Source organism: Taudactylus pleione, unplaced genomic scaffold, assembly GCF_031769625.1.
Source record: "Taudactylus pleione unplaced genomic scaffold, aTauple2 ptg000037l, whole genome shotgun sequence".
Lineage (NCBI taxonomy): Eukaryota > Metazoa > Chordata > Amphibia > Anura > Myobatrachidae > Taudactylus > Taudactylus pleione.
Window position 1 is genome coordinate 16760500 of NW_028284439.1, and position 14006 is coordinate 16774505.

At 44.0% G+C, this 14006-nt stretch overlaps 1 protein-coding gene across 3 annotated transcripts in view; it reads left to right on the forward strand.

Moving 5' to 3' along the window:
• NAALADL2 (N-acetylated alpha-linked acidic dipeptidase like 2) overlaps positions 1 to 14006 on the forward strand; it is an 860785-nt gene that overhangs the window by 792891 nt on the left and 53888 nt on the right. For 2 of the 3 annotated variants that reach the window (XM_088452339.1, XM_088452338.1), the window contains one exon: positions 3293 to 3398. In XM_088452339.1, the coding sequence (XP_088308465.1) occupies positions 3293 to 3398 (106 nt within the window). The remainder of the gene's footprint in view (positions 1 to 3292; positions 3399 to 14006) is intronic. The other variant, XM_088452340.1, reaches the window with a different exon arrangement.

A 14006-nucleotide genomic window follows, 5' to 3' on the forward strand; every position in this document is an offset into this window, starting at 1 on the left:
ATTTTGGCTCCGATAGAGCCAAAATCACTCCTGGGCTTGTGGAAGCGAGACCCTACCGCAGGGTCTCATCGCAAGCCCGATGGTCATGATGGTCTTTGACCATTGCTACCATCTTTTTGGCCGCTCGCATAAGCTGTGGGTGGTCACCCACAGCTATGCGAGTGGCCAGGAGGCTGCTCCTAATTTAGCTGGGACAGCCCTGATTCAGAGCGAGCGCTCTGGTCAGAGCGTTCAGCTCTGAATCAGGCCCTTAGTGTGTACTACTGTATTAAGAACATAAGACTTGTGTGAAAATTGTAAAGCTGCATGCTTAAATAAGAAGAAATAAAAGCACATCTGTAGTTGCTATGAAGCACCAGTATTGGTTTTGCTAAAGGTGAACCGGGATCAGGTCAAGATGCCGGTGGATGGGATGTTGAACGTCAGGGTACTGATGCCGGAATCCCAACGCCTGCCAGAATGCCGATGCAGGCATATTGAAGGGATCAAGATACCGACGTCAGCATCCCAAAAGTAAGTATGTAGGTTAGGTTTATGGTTAGGCTGGGGATGGGGGGGTTCGGTTTAGGGACCACCCGGGGGGGGTTATGGTTAGGCACCGACTGGGGAGTGTTAGGGTTAGGCTGTGGGGAGGGGGGTTAGGCACCACCGGGGAGAGGTTAGGGATAGGCACTGCCCGGAGAGGGTTAGTTTTAGGGTGCGGAAAGGGGGGATAGGGTTAGGCACCACCGGGGCATCCCATCTACCAGTATATCATACCAATTCCGGTGATCCAATATGAAGGAATTTGTCATCCAGTGTTCAGAGTCCTGGAATAAAGGGACTGAGACAGGCCATCTTTGCATAGTGCTTAAAAAATGCTTTATTAAAACACATAATAAAATCTGCTTGCCATCAATAATATGGTAGTGAGCATATATGTTGTCTCAATTCCAACTAAAGAATAATGAGGTGACATTGTGGTCCTGACTAGCAGTCATCCACACTGCAACTATCTCTGGTGCAGGAGGACAGACCAAAGCCAGCATAACAGGCAAGGCACAAATAAACAAACAAGATTGAAAGAAATGGTAGGGGAGTACACCCAACACTTATTTTTATTAATTACGCACATAATGATAAGTTCACATATCTACATACAGCTATTTACTTGTAAGGTGCAGTTATTTTAAGTGGTCTCTTCTAAGAGCTCTTTTTCTTGTGTTTCTGAATATTTAACCTATACATTAATTTTATGCAAGAATCTATCATGTTCTGTTAAATTCTACAGCCGATAGTTGGTGAAGAGGAGTGCCTATAATCACCAACTGTCCAAATACAAGAACCAGTTCTGCACCTATTATTATCCACTTTCTGGCCTGTGGACTAACACAGTATCTGTAAACACTAATTGCACAGACCGGAAAATAGTGCTGTACCTGTAATCATCAACTGTCCAGACCTAGGAACTAGTGCTGTACCTGTAATCATCAGCTGCCAGACCCAGTAACTAGTGATGTACCTGTAATCATCAACAGCCTAGACTCAGTAACTCATGCTTTACCTGTAATTATCAACTACCTCAAGCTAGAAACTAATACAGTTAGTGTATCCATGAACATATGTCCCTATTAACAGCTACAATTGCTGGTTTTGTACCCTATGTATCAAGTGTACACACCTCTTAAGCTGGATACACACTACATCGATGGACCCACAGACTGAGCGGCTGATTTTTTTAAGCATCCACACCTACCAATCGACTGCACAATATGCCTGCCTAGACATTACAACTGGGCGGGCATCAGCCAGTTGTAATGTCAGTGTCGGGAGTTCCTGTGGCCAGTGTACAGGTTGGTCGGTGTACGAGAAAGTTGGCAGGTCGCCCATATACACAGCTAAATGTGCTGATTATTATGTAAATTGATCCATTATGGAAAGGTATCTTCAAACATATGCATACATATATGTAAAAACTCCAATATGCTAACATGTAACATTGTCATTATAGTTAATTTCCTGTTTCTGATCATTACATATGACTGAATAAGCTGTGATTAATAATTCACCATTTATAACCATCAATCCCAAAGATAAATTAAATTATTTATTTATTACATTTATTAAAAACAAGTTTGAAGCAGTGAAACATGTCTGATTTTCTATTGTAAATTAGTGTGCTTGCTTATCAATTTGATTACTTATGTAAATTGAATACAATTCATATTAACAAGAACATAGGCATCCAAATGGTGAAGTATGTTTGCATAAGTGACTAAGGTGGTGATTCAGCCAGGTTCACAATTGCAAAAAAGCTGCACACAGGCAGCTTTGCAATTACGTCCTTGCTATTATACAAATGCAGCAGGAGGTGTATGACGGAGATCGCAGGCTGGGATCACCATCATGACCATCAGTGGTCGATGGTCACGATGATGGATGGCATTGGGCCGCCAGCCAGCTGAGTAAGCCTCAGCTTACTCAGGCTGGTCGGCTTGCGAGTCCAGGACACTGCATCAGTCGCTCCCATTTCCAGGAATGCCGGCCAACCTGGCCCCTTAAATGTCTCTGCCTGTCAATCAGGCAGAGGCATAGAAGGGTCTGCGTCTGACTACGCAGGATCTATTCTGCACACTCTCAGAATGGGTCCTGGGCAGGCGCAAATTCCCGTTAATCGGGAATCTGCGATCAACAGTGCACTTGTGCGCAATGCTTAATCAGGCCCTAAGTGCAGCTAATGGGAGATAAGTGGTTGATTTTGAAGTACAGTCAATTGGTGATTGAACCATTAACATGTTCATGTCCATTTAACCAATGAAATTTGATTGAATTTTGAATGACATCCGCTGAGCTGAGGAGGAGCAACATCCATGGGGCTGCTATTGATACATTTACTTACATTTGTCTACTTTGTACGCAGTAATTTTGCATCTATTGGCTGCACTCTATTATTACTTATTTAAATATAATTCACTTGGGCGCTTTATTTGCAGATTTAGTGTTGGCAATCAACAAGTGCGCAGTCATGACTGCGATTTTACACAATTAAGTGAAGTTATTATTAGCTTTGGAGGTTCGTACAAACTGTGCTAGCCATTTACAATTAAATTGCAATTTACTCTACACTGGTAGCATTAATTTGCACTCTAAATGTATTACTTCATTTAAGTTTAATATGATTTCATTACATTTCAGGTTGTCCAGGAACATGATAAACTGTAGTAAACTTATGGTTTTAACAAATGTTTTACATTCTAAATATATCACAAATTAATATGATAATTAAGCACTTTGTTTTGCTCTTGTTTTCCAGCTGACCTCAGAAATGGTTCTGCGAATTGCTACTGATGCCGTTCTACCTTTTAATGCATTAGATATAGCATTAGAAATTCAGAAGCACATTGAAGGTAATCCACAAGGTACTCTGCTTCTTGTTTCTTTGCTAAAATATATTTGTGGATGTATAGGAAGAAGAACTTGCCCTGCACTTATTATTTTTGTGTATGTATAAGTACATTTTCTTTTTCCCAGGGCTCACTAAAATGGATGGTTTGTCAATCGAATGTTTTCACTACTTTTCAGCAATTTTTATCAGAGGGTAGATAAAGGTTATACTGTGTCGGAGACAGTAATCTAACTTGTTTTTCTTCACAACAGCAACTTGAAATGGACACCACTTGTTGAAGCAAAGCAAATTTTATATCCTGTAACATGCAAAAGCTAAATCTTGCTGAAATATTAATAGGAATATATTTAATGCACCAACAACCATGACAGATTTTAAAAGTAATCTAATTTAAGAGGCCCCTTACCCTGGTTTTTATCCAGTAGTACGTTAAAGCTCTGGATTATCTATCTATTTATCTATATACAGTATAAGAGAGGAGTGGTTCAATTTTACTGAAAAACGAACAAACACGAACTTTGGAGTTCTGAGTCAAACAGAGAGCCGGCTCAGATCACTTGGGGTTCTGAGTAGAACTGAGGACCTGATTCAAACCCGGATGCTAAGAAGCGTTCGCTCATAGCTGGATGATTTTAGGCATTCTGCGCATGCGTAAATGGAATTGGTATAAAATACCGCCGACCGCATAGCCGGCGGGTCGATTCCGGCAGCGACAGCCCGACAGATGGACAGATCCCGGCTGCAGCAGCCCGACAGTGCTGGAAATCCCGATCGTCCTGAGGTAAGTATATACTAACCTAACCTAACCCTCCTAATCCTAACCCTCCTTAGGGGTGCCTAACCCTAACCCCCCCTTTCCCTGCTGCCTAAACCTAAGTCCCCCAGGGGGGCCTAACCCTACGTCCCCCCTGAGGGTGCTTAACCCTCCCTCCCCCTAGCCTAACCTTAAACCTCCTGGGGGTTGCCTAACCCTAAGTCCCCCCCGGGAGCCCTAAACCTAACCCTCCCCCCCAGCGGCTGTCCGATCGCAGCACCCGGCATCCTTTTGATCGGGATGCCAGGCGCCTGTCTCCCGGCATCGGGAAAATGACAGGCATCTAGATATAGATGCCTGTCATATAACCCATGCCGGGATAAAGCAATCGGGAAGCCAGCTGTCAATATCAAGTCAACCGGTTTCCCAATTGCATCCCGCATACATACCACAGTGTGTGTGCACGAAGCAGTACAAACGATCAGTAAGCGTTCACTTGTTGCGCATAGATTGCCCATCAGAGTGAGTGACAGGAAAAGCCGTTTGTGGGTGTTGACAGGGGCTGGCCTTTTAAAACGGGGCAGTGGAGGTGCGAACGCAGGCATGTCTGAGCATCGCAACGCTGTTTCAGAGGTATGCATAATTTAGAGGCAGCATCATAGTACACAGCACCTGGCTGTATTTCACACTGAAGTGCTTACAGTGCTTGAGGTAGGGTATAGTCAACCTCTAGCACTGCATTCGTTTCCGATGGTACCCGATGTACCGATGCATGCATACACTTCCTGAAGATGATGTGCGCAAGTGCAGGTGCTACCCATTGCATTGAATAATTGCACAAAGCTGTATAAGGTGTGTATGTTTTCCCAATCCAATTATATTTCACTTTGTGTACTCTGAATTGTTTTTAAATGTGATGTGTTTACAAATAAGAAATACATTTTAGTGCCCGCATACACACGGTCAGATTTTTCCTTCAGATATGAACGATAACGATTTAAAAATCGTTCAGTCGTTCATATCTGAAGGAAAATCGTTCATATCTGACATGCCTGAACGATGGACGATCAACGATGCGCGTTCCCGATGGTCAGATAATGATTTCCGACATCTGATGTGTTTGCAGTCAGACTTGGACGATTCCATTCATTTTAATGCAGTCAAAAATCGTTCAATCGTTCAATCGTTCAAATCGTTCAAAACTTTGGTCAAATCGTTCAAATCGTTCAAATCGTTTAATCGTTCAATCGTTCATCTGACAAATCTGACAAGTCTGACAAATCTGACCGTGTGTATGCTCCAGCATGTTCCTTTTATAAAAATACATTACAAATTGTGTAATTCAAGTATAAATTGGAAAATCAGGAATAGTTGTTTCTTTTTTTCTTTTTATTGTGCTCCCCTCATGCTGCTGTGGAACTAAAAATCTCAGCATGCCATTCCACAGCAATTACATGCCTTAATAGCAATACTGTTGAAGCCCATGCTTGGATGTGTAGTTCCACAGCAGCTGTAGTGCCCCTCTTAATAAATTTTGGATCTTGCAAAATATTTTTATAATGCATATTAAAACTTAAACTCACAGACTGTTTGAAATGTTGAAAAATATTTATTTTAAATTATAGCAAGCAGAATGACTATAAATTAGGGGTGAGTGGGTTCGGATTTCTGAAATCTGAACCCCCCCCAGCCCCCCCGATCCGAGGCCGATCCGAGTCAGGCTTGACTTTTCCCGCCTGACTCGGATCTGAAATCGAGGCAAAACGTCATCATCCCGCCTTCCGGGTCTCGCGGGTTTTGGATCCTATATAAGGTACCTGCGTCGGCGCCATTTTCTCACTCGGCTGTGGACAGTGAAGAGGGAGGGTGGGAGTTAGGGCTGGCTGGGCTGTGTAGTGTAGTGTAGTGCAGTGCAGTGTAGTGTAGTGTTGTGCTGTACTGCGCTGTGCTGCTGTTGTCCATAGGGGCTGTGTCCACTCCTTCAAAGTTCATAGGGGCTGGCTGGACTGTGTTGTGCAGTCAGTTGTCCATAGGGGCTGTCCACTCCAAAGTCCCGTGCAGTGTCCCAGTCCTAAAGGGGTGCTGTAGTGTTGTCCAGGGGGTGCTCTGTCCATCAGGGGTGCTCCCCCAAAGTGCAAAAAAAATATATACTTTTTCTGTGTTTGTGAATTGTGTGCACTGTGGCTGCACGTGCATCAACAAAGGAGCAGCGCCAAGCGTGCGCCTGTTTCCCATAAGTAAAGTCCGGCTGGCTTGTCCATTAAAGGGTGCTGTAACCCCCAAAGGGCACTTCAAACAAAATAAAAAAATATATTTTTTTGTGTTTGTGAATTGTGTGCTCAGTAGCCACACGTGCATCAACAAAGTAGTGCCAAGCGTGCGCCTGTGTCCCATAAATAAAGGGCCAGCTGGATTGACCGCTAAAGGGTGCTGTAACCCCCAAAGGGCACTCCAAACAAAATTAAAAAAAATTTCTGTGTTTGTGAATTGTGTGCACTGTGGCTGCACGTGCATCAACAAAGGAGCAGCGCCAAGCGTGCGCCTGTGTCCCATAAATAAAAGGCCGGCTGGCTTGTCCGTTAAAGGGTGCTGTAACCCACAAAGGGCACTCCAAACAAAGTAAAAAAATATATATTTTTGTGTTTGTGAATTGTGTGCGCAGTAGCTGCACGTGCATCAACAAAGGAGCAGCACCAAGCGTGCGCCTGTGTCCCATAAGTAAAGGGCCGGCTGGCTCATTTCTTAAAGGGTCGTGTAACCCACAAAGTGCACTAGTCTCCAACAAAAATAAAAAATTATTTTCTGTGTTTTTGTGCGCATTAGCCGCACGTATATATCAATATAATATAAATGGAGGACCAAACTTTCTCCGATAAAAATAAAATAGGGAAAGATCAAGAACCACTTCCTCCTAGTGCTGAAGCTGCTGCCACTAGTCATGACATAGACGATAACATGCCATCAACGTCGTCTGCCAAGGTCGATGCCCAATGTCATAGTAGAGGACACATACAATGCCAAATGACAAAGTTCAGGAAAATGACCTTGAAAAAAAACATTTAAATCATCTGAAGAGAAACGTAAACTTGCCAATATGCCATTTATGGCATGGAGTGGCAAGGAATGGCTAAGGTCTTTCCCTATGTTCATGACTAGTGGTACAGCTTCACATGATGATGGAAGCCCTCCTCCCACTAAAAAAATCAAACGAGTTAAGCTGGCAAAAGCACAGCGAAGAACTGTGCATTCTAAGAAGATATCACAAATCCCCAAGGAGAGTCCAAGTGTGGTGGTGGTTGCGATGCCTGACCTTCCCAGCACTGGACAGTAAGAGGTGGCTCTTTCCACCATTTGCACACCCCCTGCAAGTGCTGAAAGGAGCACCCACAGTCCACTTGCTGATATGCAAATTGAAGATGTCACTGTTGAAGTACAACAGGATGAGGATACTGGTGTAGCTGGCGCTGAGGAGGAAGTTGGCAAGGAGGATTCTGATGGTTTGTTTAAATCAGGCTCCGGGGGAGACAGTTGTTGTCTGTGGGATGAAAAAGCCCATCACGGTCATGCCTGGCAGAAGACCAAACATTCCACCTCTTTGGTCTGGCAATATTCCTATCCAAATCCAGACAACAACTGTCTTGCCATATGTACCATATGTAAAGGTGAAATAAGTAGGGGTAGGGATGTTAACCACCTAGGAACATCCTCCCTTATACGGCACCTGCAGCGCGTTCATAAAAAGTTACTGTCAAGTTCAGAAACTTTGGCTAAGACCGTAAGCAGTCCAGGGACACCTAAATCCCGTTGTCCTGTTGTATCCAAGCACCTGCAAACCACACAGTCAACTACCTCCTCGTCAATTTCCTCCTTAGTTAGGATCGGAAGTAGTCCTGCAGGCCATGTCACTGGCATGACTGACTCTCCTATCCGGGATTCCTCCAGAGGATCCTGCATTGCTATGCCTCCTGCTGCCGCTGCTGCTGTTGCTGCTGCTGGGAGTCGTTCATCATCCCAGAGAGGAAGTAGGAACACCACTACTTTTACTAAACAATTGACCCTCCAACAGTCCTTAGGTAGGAGGATGAAGTATGACAGCAGTCATCCTGAAACAAAATGTATAACTGAGGACTTGACTGCTATGTTGGTGTTAGACGTGCATCCGGTATCCACCATTAGTGCAGCGGGATTTAGACAATTGATGGAGGTAGTGTGTCCCCGGTTCCAAATCCCATCTAGATTCCACTTCACTAGGCAGGCGATACCGAGACTGTACAGAAACGTCAGAAAAAGTGTCCTCAGTGTCCTGAAAAATGCCATTGTACCCAATGTCCACTTAACCACGGACATGTGGACAAGTGGAACAGGGCAGACTAAGGACTATATGACTGTGACAGCCCACTGGGTAGATGTATCACCTTACGCAGCAACAGCAGCAGCGTCACCAGTAGCAGCATCTCAGAAACGTCAGCTCGTTCCAAGGCAGACTATGCTGTGTATCACCGGTTTCAGTAAGAGGCACACCGCAGACAACCTCTTAGAGAAACTGAGGGAAATCATCGCCCAGTGGCTTACCCCACTTAGACTCTCCTTGGGATTTGTGATATCTGACAATGCCACCAATATTGTGCGGGCAATACATCTTTGCAAATTCCAGCACGTCCCATGTTTTGCTCACACAATAAACTTGGTGGTGCAGAATTTTCTTAAAGGCGACAGGGGCGTGCAGGAGATGCTTTGGGTGGCCCGAAAAATTTCTGGCCACTTTTGCCATTCAGTGACTGCGTGCCGAAGACTGGAGTGCCAGCAAACACTCTTGAAGCTGCCCCGCCATCACCTGAAGCAAGAGGTTGTGACGCGGTGGAACTCAACCCTCTATATGCTTCAGAGGATGGAGGAGCAGCAAAAGGCCATTCAAACCTATACATCCACCTATGACATAGGCAAAGGAGGGGGTATGCACCTGACTCAAGCACAGTGGAGAATGATTTCCATGTTGTGCAAGGTTCTCCAGCCCTTCGAACTTGCCACACATGAAGTCAGTTCAGACACTGCCAGCTTGAGTCAGGTCATTCCCCTCATCAGGCTTTTGCAGAAGCAGCTGGAGAAAGTGAAGGAAGAGCTAAAATAGAGTGATTCCGCTCGGCATGTGGGACTTGTGGATGAAGCCCTTCATTCGCTTTGCCAGGATTCCTGGGTGGTCAATCTGTTGAAATCAGACCACTACATTTTGGCCACCGTGCTCAATCCTAGGTTTAAAGCCTATGTGGTGTCTCTCTTTCCGGCTGACACAAGCCTGCAGAGGTGCAAAGACCTGCTGGTGAAAACGCTGTCAGCTGAAGCGGAACATGACACATCAAAAGTTCCTTCCTCATTTTCTCCCGCAACTGGGGCTGCCAGGAAAAAACTTAGGTATCCTAAGCAACCCGCTGGCGGTGATGCAGGGCAGGCAGGACCAAGTTTGGACATCTGGTCTGGACTGAAGGACCTGGCAACAATTTCTGACATGTCTACTGTCACTGCATATGATATTGTCACCATTGACAGAATGGTGGAGGATTACATCGGTGACAGCATCCAAGTAGGCATGTCAGACAGTCCTTACCTGTACTGGCAGGAAAAAGAGGCAATTTGGAGGCCCCTGTACAAACTGGCTCTATTTTACCTGAGTTGCCCCCCCTCCAGTGTGTACTCCGAAAGAGTGTTTGGTGCAGCCGGGAAACTTGTCAGCGAAATGTGTAGGAGGTTGCTTCCACAAAATGTGGAGAAGATGATGTTCATAAAAATGAATTAACAACTCTTCCAGGGAGACCAGCCTCCATAACGTACAGAGAGACCTGTGGTGGTGGATTCCAGCAGGGACGAGTTAACACTCAGTGAGGATGAGGATGTACACAACACTGAAGAGGGTGAGGAACCAGTGGATGAGTAGGTTGAGAACGACATCTTGCCTCCGTAGAGCCAGTTTGTGCAGGGACAGATTAATTGCCAGCTTGTTTTGTCGGGGCCCAAACGAACCAATCATTTCAGCCACAGTCATGTGGCAGACCCTGGCACTGAAATGATTGGTTTGTTAAAGTGTGCATGTCCTGTTTATACAACATAAGGGTGGGTGGGAGGGCCCAAGGACAATTCCATCTTGCACCTCTTTTTTTTCTTTGCATTTGCATTATGTACAGTTTGGGGCCTAGTTTTTCAAACTGCCATCCTGTCTGCCACTGCAGTGCCACTCCTAGATGGGCCACGTGTTTGTACCGCCCACTCGTATCGCTTAGCATAGTCATCCAGCTACCTCGGTGCAACCTTTTGGACATAAAAACACTATTGTGAGGTGTGAGGTGTTCAGAATAGACTGGAAATTAGTGGAAATTATGGTTATTGAGGTTAATAATAGCATAGGAGCAGAAAAACCTAAAAATTCTGTGATTTTAGCTGTTTTTATGCTGTTTTTAAAAAAAACAATACAGATCCAAAACACAAAACCCAGAACCCAAAACACGGAAGTGTGGTTTTGGCAAAACCAATACAGATCCAAAACACGAAGAAAGATCCAGATCCAAAACCAAAACACAAAACACGAAAAGTGGCCGGTGCACACCCCTACTATAAATTATGGTTTTTCATAAAAATGAAAACATTCAGAAAATAACAATACTGAAAAAAAAGGGAATTGTGAAATGTACATGATTTTCTGGTCGAATATGGAAGGGGTACACACTTGCAGATGTGGGATGTGACTTTTGTGCCATCACCAAATGTCCCTACTTCACCTCCTCCAAATCAAAAATCACCTACAAATATGTCTGCCACATATTATGGCAAGATACAAGTTCAAAGTATTCCTTATATTGTTTACCGAGGAACTAACCAGATCTCATATTTGGCAAAAGTTCCAAAAGCTCGTGGAAAGATCTGGTACAAAATATTGCAAGAAAATCAATCAGGGCAATGATGCTTTGCAGCCGACTCCGGAGATGTAATTTTCTTGATCCGTGTGGACCGTCATGCTCATAGCTAGATCATGCATCATAGCTAGTTACTACAGTTTAAAAAAACAAAACACTTAATATCAAAGCTGCAACTATTAAAACAATTGCATACGCATAACAAGCAATCAGCAAAGGCACATAGATTGCTTAGGTGAGTACATCTTACTTAACCCTGCGTCGGGCGCAGCTGGCCTGACAGGCGCCACAAAACTGTTCTCGCTCACCTCTCCGCCGCAAGGGGATGCAGAGGCCTGCCCCTCCTAGTAGCTTCCTATCTCTAGGTGCTGTTTGAAACCCCCCTAGTCAGTTTTCCTGCTGCCTGCGTGGAGTGCAGTAGTGACCTGCCTGGCCTCTCAGGCTCATTGCGCCCGAACTCGAACTTTTGAAGGTATGTATATCTTTTTATTTTCTCACAATTTTGTGTATTTTGCTCATTTTATGAATAAAATTTACAAAGGTTGTGGGTATTTCGCGGAAATATGTAGGTTTGTCCAGGGTGGCCTGTTAGGCACACGGCACCTCTTAAAAAATTTTATTTTTTGTTTTACTTGCGTTAAGGTTAATAAATGTGGTTTTGTGAATCATATTTCCATATATTCGCTCTTTGCACATTCTAATGAAGGTCACTGATCACTTTAAGAGCGTTAGAATTGAGTTAATTAGGTGCTAATAATGATTTTATAAAAGGCGCCTGTCAGGCGCACTGCGCCCAAACCTGGGAGTCCCAGAGGTGCGCCTAACACAGGGTTAAGCAAATGTCAATTGTTCACGGGGTGACTGATGTGTACGCTGATTACTGGACTGAATTGATCGCATGCAGAGAGAGAAACTGATCGTTCGTAGAGAGAAGTGGGTGGTTTTGACTTTGGCTGGGCGTGTGTGACTTTTTATTATGCCTTGCATAAGTTTGCTTGATTAACATGTATTCGCTCACAGTGGCTGCATGTGTCTAGGTCTGAATGTGGTACTGAGTCCCGACTCTACTTCTCACCAAGTTAAAAACTCAGATCTAAACAATCAATCTAGAGTATTTTGTATTGCATTGAAGTCCCTCCCAGTTGCTGTTAGGTGGTCAAAATTGACCGGAAATTACTGGAAATGAATGTTATTGATGTAATATAATTACAGTGTCATATATAAATACAGTGTGTGTGTGTGTATATATATATATATATATATATTAGGGATGTGCAGGCTCGGTTCTACTCGGTTCCGTTCGGTTTTTTTTACCAAATCTTATTGGGTTTCAGCTGTCACGAGTTTTGGATAGCCAATAAGATTCGGTAAAAAAAAACGAACAGAACCGAGTAGAACCGAGCCTGCACATCCCTTATATATAATGTATTTATAAATTATCTTACATAATGTTAATTCGCCACTGTGTGCATTAAGATGCACTTGTGATTGCACCTAGATATGCAATTTCTCCATCTGAATATGTCAGTGCAATGTCTTTGGAAGAACTTGCTGTTGGAGACATGTGTGCAACACACCCACGTCCTGCTAGCCATCCCCCTGCTAAAATTGCATTGTTCTGGGTGCAATTTTGGTCTGTTTTTTTGTGTGGTAACAATCGGCATGCATGTGCAGTGCAGCTTGATTGTATGTGCACACTGAAAACATTGGCTGCTTCCATGCAGTATTTGCATTATGTGCACCTCTGAATCAGGTTCAAAAAGTTTTTTTTTAAGGAGTGGTAATTAATTATTAGAGTTTGCTGAATTTGTTGCAATTTGTAATATTTGTAAAAAAAACAGATATTTTAAAAGACAATTTTTACAAAAATTAAGAAACTTTTTTCGGGACAATCTTCAAGAACAGAGATGATACTTGTCTCTAAAAAGATCTTGCACTAAGATAACCTTATATTTCATGAACATTTTTGCCAATGCTTTTCTTTACCTGGGTATACAGTTCATGAATATGAATAAACAGTGTTTTCCAAAGTAAAAAAAATATAAATAAAAATCAACTTATCAACTAAGTACAAACTGTTTAAGGAGAAAGCAGAGATACATTTGTTAATCAATTTTAAATCTTAAAACACATGATATGGCTCTACTGGTGTTAACTCTGACGTCACTTGCATGATATGTGCATATGATGTCTGACAGCATACCCACCTCACACTCATATGTCCTCATCCAGAGAATAATGAGGAGAGATCTTTAGCAGAGCTACCAACACTTAAAAAGCATAGGCAAAACTGGGGAGTGGTCCAGGGGTGCACCAGACCTCCCATTAGCCTGATCCATCACATTTAATGTAGGCAGCGGTGCCTATTTGAGACGGTCCTTGTGAAATAGCACTGGCAGCATTTTAAACATGATGGCAGCCACTAGCCAATCACAGGTTGCAAAATGGCATCCAATCAGGAGCGTCCACAACAAGCCCGGGCCCTGGTAATTAGTACCCGCCCCACCCATCTCCTCACCCCCGCTTACAGTGTACTGACATCTTTTCCTTCACAGACTGATGAACATCTTAATGTACTGTTTTCTGCAGTAAATTGCACATAATGTGCCTTATTCAAAGTTGCACAATTTGCTTCTAAGTGCAAAAATTAGCATTTTGCTACCATGCAGAGCTGGTCACACACAACGGTATGCAGTCGGGAAGCCGGCAGACCTAATCCCAACAGCCGGCTTCCCGACTGCTTAATCTCGGTGACGCCCATCATTTTACCACCAGCGCCCGGCATCCCGATCGAAGTGTTGCCGGGCGCCGAGTGCAGACAGCTGTGGGGGGGGGGTTAGGTTCAGGGCTCCCAGGGGGGACTTAGGGTTAGGCACCCCACGGGAGGTTAGGGTTATGCTAGGGGGAGGTAGGGTTAGGGTTAGGGACTCCTGGGGGGGACTTAGGGTTAGGCACCCCCCCGGGG